General features: G+C 43.9%; 3 protein-coding genes across 3 annotated transcripts; 2 read left to right on the forward strand and 1 right to left on the reverse strand.

Annotated features, from left to right (window-relative positions):
* Positions 1–1,051: 1,051 nt before the first annotated feature.
* On the reverse strand, positions 1,052–2,413 carry LOC125949945 (vacuolar-sorting protein SNF8). The gene is made up of 2 exons (XM_049677455.1): positions 2,376–2,413; positions 1,052–2,318 (listed from the first exon to the last, which is right to left on the reverse strand). The coding sequence occupies exon 2, from the start codon at positions 2,249–2,251 to the stop codon at positions 1,499–1,501; it is 753 nt and encodes a 250-aa protein (XP_049533412.1). The 5' UTR covers positions 2,252–2,318; positions 2,376–2,413; the 3' UTR covers positions 1,052–1,498.
* A 113-nt stretch (positions 2,414–2,526) lies between these two features.
* LOC125949948 (ATP-dependent Clp protease proteolytic subunit, mitochondrial) lies at positions 2,527–3,570 on the forward strand. The gene is made up of 2 exons (XM_049677458.1): positions 2,527–2,639; positions 2,715–3,570. The coding sequence occupies exons 1-2, from the start codon at positions 2,598–2,600 to the stop codon at positions 3,348–3,350; spliced, it is 678 nt and encodes a 225-aa protein (XP_049533415.1). The 5' UTR covers positions 2,527–2,597; the 3' UTR covers positions 3,351–3,570.
* Positions 3,571–3,788: 218 nt separating this feature from the next.
* Positions 3,789–4,596, forward strand: LOC125959377 (uncharacterized). Its single transcript, XM_049692197.1, has 4 exons — positions 3,789–3,866; positions 3,942–4,106; positions 4,186–4,347; positions 4,420–4,596. Exons 1-4 carry the CDS (start codon positions 3,789–3,791, stop codon positions 4,594–4,596), a joined length of 582 nt encoding a protein of 193 aa, XP_049548154.1.
* Positions 4,597–5,376: the final 780 nt, after the last annotated feature.

Consider the following 5,376-nt stretch of genomic DNA (forward strand, 5'->3'; position numbering starts at 1 on the left):
TTTTGCTGCATGAGGTACCTTTCGTCATTTGCGCAACATATTATAATCAAGTTTCTCGTCGTAGAAGGCGTAAAACTGATCGAAACATCGAGGAGATCGACTGCGTACTTCCGGGAAGAGACACTATCGCGAGGCAGAGTGGTTGCATAGCTTGGATAGATAATTTCGATAGTCAAGTTAAAACGTTGGCTATAGGAAAACTATATCAAAAAATGAATCGTAAATAGAATGAATAGAATAAAAATATAATAAAAAATTGTTTTGTTTTCAGATGCAAACAATGACAGGGCCATATCGACGTGGTGGACAACGTACACAAAGTAGCTCACCTAGACAACGTGCAAACGATTCCACTAATGCCTTGCACATACATCGGGCACGATCGTCCCGAGTTAGTCTGGCCACCTGGTATAGAAATCGAATTTCATACATTCTACAAGCAAAATGTATTGTTTACCTGAAATTAAAACTGCAATCTTGAGTAGAATTTTCTCGTCGCTAAGAAGTGTAGCGTGATGACCAACACTTCCCGAGGACTTACGGCTTGTTATATGCATTGTGTTTGCACGTTGTATTCGATGCAGGATCGACGAATCCAGCAATTACTAATCTTCCATTCTCATCCTGATAGATTTTATATTTGCGTCGTTGATCTGCTCTTCTAGTATGTTTTTGAGCAGAGTGTTGCCGTCTTCCCGACGAAAGAAGATAGGTTGCATCCACCATCTTCGTCAACACGGCCTCTCCTCATTTCAACTTCTATGCATATCATTAGGGCGACCAGCACATCAACAAAAGCTCAACTCAGGATTATTATGTAATAATTTTTCCTCTTGGTCCAATTGTGTCGAGAGCCGTCGAGAATGCGGAATATGGAGAACGCGGGGAGTTCCGGCGAGAAACCTTGGACACGCAAGTAAGATAAGTATGCTCCCATGGAGAGTATGTGCTGGGGGAGATCGGCTGTAAATGATGATAACTTCCAATACTTCCACATTTTGATTTGAATCTTTCATGAAAGACGTTCAGTTTGTGATTAAATCGCCGGCGCATTAAGCTTGGTATAGGCTGAGTACCTTTTGTTTTATTATAGTATTAAGGTATAGGCTTTAAAACAGAGTAATAAAAAACAATCCTTTTTTGTTATTAATTAAATTCATAGTTGTTGATACTCACGAATGTAATTTTTTTATTATTTCAATTACTTACTTTTTATTTATTGCATGAAACATAAACTCGATTTATACAGCCTGTCTTCTCAGCTATAGTACTGCATAGACAACCCCTAGTGGGGTGGATAATTTAGAAGAATAAATTTGTATAAATATTGAAGTGTCAGCATCGTCGCTAACCCAGTCGGTAAGGATGTTCCCATAATATTTTCATAACAGTATCATCATTGTGGAGGACAAGCAGGGAGAAAGCCAAGATGTCACTGTAAACAGGTGGTGGAACCATCTTTCCGGCTGGGAGTGGCCGAGTCAGAACGCTTTAGCGATCAACCCTTAACAAGCAGTCGGCCGGGGAACAGGCTGGGCAGCCAGTAGCTTGGCTCATCGCCCTGCTTGTCGATCCAAGCAAGCCCTTCACCGAGCACCTTCTCTAAGGCATGCTGTGCTCTGGTCGCTGTCCAGCCCAATTCCTCCACAATTTTCGTTGCGGTGACGTAGCCCTCGCGCTGGTTCGATGCCACCTGTACTATGGACGTTTCCTGAAGGCTCAGTTCTCCCGGTATCGACTGCACCAGATGGCGTCCTTTGCCGACATTGACGATGGTGAATCCGTTACCAAAGATTTCCAGCTTTTTGGCTGCCATAAGGATATCGTCCGTGGTGATCTCCTGGTGGATCTGTCGCTTTCCTCTGGCCGCTACCAGCTTGTTCCGCAGCTCCTCCAGTTCCATCACTCCACCTGTTGTGTGGTTATGGGCCAGGCAAACTTCCACCACCTGCACGCTGAGCTCGTAATAGAAATCACCCATGCCCAGCACACTCCAGAATCCCTTTCCGGACGCGAGCGGATCTACACCGATGGCTGCACACATCTGTTGGAACTGGCGCCGGAACTGGGTGTTCTTTTTTATCTCGTTTCGGTGCTTGGCGGCGAACTCTTCCAGCTTCTCCCGCAGGGCTTCCATCTGTTGCAGCATCTGTTCAAATTGCGACTCCTGCAGTTCGGTGCCCTTGTCCTTATACTTTTCCGCCTGCAGCCGCTGTTTCTGGATGGCCCCGATGCCGGCACGCTTCCTCATTTTGATAAACCAGTAAAGCTGGGGTCGTTCACCGGATAGTTGCAAAGTAAATGCACAGCGGGCGGTTCTTAAAAACCCAAAGTGTTTTAATTACAGGAACTAGGAAAATCTTGAACTTTCTTACCGTGTTTCGTTCCTCTCGAACTGAAAACAGCTGTTTCTTCTCTTCTTCTTTTCTGCCGTATTTTGACACCAAACGAGGCCACTCGCTTCGTGATCGCATTCGGCTCCCAATCGGGTTTGCTATCAGGGTGAGAAATGTCAAACGACGGCTGTTACGAAATATTGTTTACAAATTGGCTAGAAAGTGTTTTAAAAAGCGTTTTACAAAAGATTGCTCGTAAAAATGCTTAAAATAAAATCCCTCCTTCCGTTGTTATCAAACGTGGTAAGTTAGACCATCTGTGGCCAACCGATACGTTGAAGAAATTTAACACCAGTTGCGATGTTGACTTTTTTTTAGCGAAATCTGCACACGAGTCAGAGGAGTTTGTTGAACCTCGTTCCGATAGTGGTGGAGCAGACGGGGCGGGGAGAACGGGCTTACGACATTTTCTCCCGGCTGCTAAAGGAACGCATTATCTGCCTGATGGGGCCGGTCCACGACGATCTTAGTTCACTGATCGTGGCACAGCTGCTCTTCCTACAGTCCGAAAACGGAACCAAACCCATCCACATGTACATCAACTCGCCGGGGGGAAGTGTGACGGCAGGGCTGGCCATCTACGATACGATGCAATACGTTAAACCACCCGTAGCGACCTGGTGTGTAGGCCAGGCGTGCTCAATGGGCTCGCTACTCTTGGCTGCCGGAGCTCCAGGAATGCGTCATTCGTTGCCAAACGCGCGCATCATGATCCACCAGCCGTCCGGTGGGGCACAGGGACAAGCGACCGACATACAGATACAAGCGGAAGAGATTTTGAAATTGAAGAAACAACTGACAGAGATCTATGGCAAGCACACGAAAACGTCGATAGATGTACTTTATTCGAAGATGGAGCGCGACACATTCCTTAGTCCAGAGGAAGCTCAAGCACTCGGCATTATAGACACCGTACTGGAGCATCCTCCTTCGTCAACCGAAGGAACATCGTAATGATAAGAACGCATCTGTTAAAAAAGTTGTTTGTCGGTTCACATTCGTGGCATTCTAAATATAACGGAAAACGAGTAATAACTGTCTATCAAATGAAATTTCATGCCTACATTCGAATGGTGATGGAATGATATTTTTTAAATTAATCTAATTAGGTTTCACACTATCTGAAAGCAGAGAATAACCTGGAATTTAGATCGTTGAACGTTGAACTTTAATAAAGGGGGATGATATTTTGATTAGATTTATTGCCGTTCAAATGTTTTAAATGCACGCATTAACCCGGTTAATGGTTGATCAGCATCTAGCTTTATGTGCCGTGAAATTAAATCATTTAATTATACCCGAGGGGGAATTTGCCTACGAGTACGCTCACCTACGGCTACAGACGTTTTTTCGATTAATCTACTCAGTACCATCTCGGTATCGCAGACGAACATGTATTGCTTATTCCGTTGGACCAGCTGGGTCCTGTTCTTGTACTGTCTGTTCCCGATGGCAAACACGGCGGGCAGAGTAAATATAAATCCTTCCACAGATTGATAGGTGAGAATTTGTGTAAGAATTCCCCCTCTACGCTAATCATTCCAGCGCAATAAAGAGATCGTGATCGAAAAAGCGAAAACATGTACGACCAACAAAACGGAATTTTATGCGATCAAGTTTTCGGCACCGCTGAACTTTACTTCACGTAACAACATCGTTCGGTTCTATGGGAACTTTACCGTTACCGAAGTGATCCGCCCCCCTCTAGAGGTAAGATCAAAAGCAGCAGCAGGAATGATCTAGACTCTGTATGGTAGAGTATCTTGCTCTAACATGTGCTACTTCTCAGCTCACCCTCATCGCATACCGGTGCACGATGGATTTACAGAGCTGCCAGAGATACAATGCAGTGCAAATGACCAAAATCTGTTCCTTCCTGATTGATACCAACTCCTTCTGGACGCCGTTTGTACGCAGCATTGAACCACCGGTTAAATGTCCCATACATCCGGTAAGCGGGAATGTACTATAGGCGGGCGTTTCTACTACTCGCTAATGGGACACGGGTCTATCCACGTTTCAGGCGACGTATCTCTTTAAGGACTCGGCATTTGATGTTAGCTTTTTTACCAGCTTCCCGTTGGATGGTTACAGCTGGCAGGTAACGATGAAACTCTACTCTACGGCTTACACTCCCAAGAAGGAAGTTTTTTGTTTCGCATCTCAGGCCACATTAATTAAAAATCGTCCCAAATCTTGAGCTCGCTAATGTGGGCTTGTTTCTTATAGCACATGGTGATGGAATATTTTGTTAATATAACGTTGCGGTGGTGGTTGATTTGATTGTTAAGTGAAATAAAATATGATTCTTTCTTTATGCCTTACGTTCCCACACGCTAATTGGGGGCAAAAACATGTTCATTTTTGAAGATTTTTTTTTTCGAATGCGAAATTGCAAAATCGTTCAAAGATATCATTTTAGTGACTATTTGGTGAGAATTTTAGAAATATTTGCTTCCATCGCAGCCCCGAGCTGGTATTATCTCACAGATTCAAGTCTAATGCTCTTTGGATAGATTAGCAGTTTTCGCCGATAGCCCCATCGAGGTTTTGTTGCATTTTCATTCATCCAATTGTTGGTAGTATTTCAAGGTTGAAAATGTAATGGTGTTTTGGGGTTTTGCTTAACCTTCCGTTGGGTAGCCGGATGCACACTTCAGTTTTTCCATGATTCCACGTGTGTGCTTCTGACCGGAACAAATTATAATTATAACTTATCATGTCCGGTGAATATAGCCGAGATGGTTCATTCCAAGTTGATCGTAATGTTACATATCATCTTCATTCACTAGTGCTTGTAGCTCAGTATGCTAATTTCCTTTGATTTCCTTTGGTTTGGACCGTTTGATATTTGCAAGGTTATTGTTTTCCCGTTTTCTTTTCATTTATGTACAAAATCCAACGCGCATTTAACTAACTCTTTACAGTGTTTGCGTCGTCTAGATTGTCGAAGATGTCCCTAGAATGGCCTACTTTGTCG

This window comes from Anopheles darlingi, chromosome 2 (genome assembly GCF_943734745.1).
Source record: "Anopheles darlingi chromosome 2, idAnoDarlMG_H_01, whole genome shotgun sequence".
Lineage (NCBI taxonomy): Eukaryota > Metazoa > Arthropoda > Insecta > Diptera > Culicidae > Anopheles > Anopheles darlingi.

Coding starts and splice junctions, on each gene's coding strand:
- LOC125959377 (XM_049692197.1), top strand. CDS start 3,789: ATGTATTGCTTATTCCGTTGGACCAGCTGGGTCCTGTTCTTGTACTGT. Junction 3,867..3,941: donor TGGCAAACACGGCGGGCAGA/GTAAATATAAAT, acceptor TAATCATTCCAG/CGCAATAAAGAGATCGTGAT. Junction 4,348..4,419: donor TTAAATGTCCCATACATCCG/GTAAGCGGGAAT, acceptor TCCACGTTTCAG/GCGACGTATCTCTTTAAGGA.
- LOC125949948 (XM_049677458.1), top strand. CDS start 2,598: ATGCTTAAAATAAAATCCCTCCTTCCGTTGTTATCAAACGTG. Junction 2,640..2,714: donor TTCCGTTGTTATCAAACGTG/GTAAGTTAGACC, acceptor ACTTTTTTTTAG/CGAAATCTGCACACGAGTCA.
- LOC125949945 (XM_049677455.1), bottom strand. CDS start 2,251: ATGAGGAAGCGTGCCGGCATCGGGGCCATCCAGAAACAGCGGCTGCAG.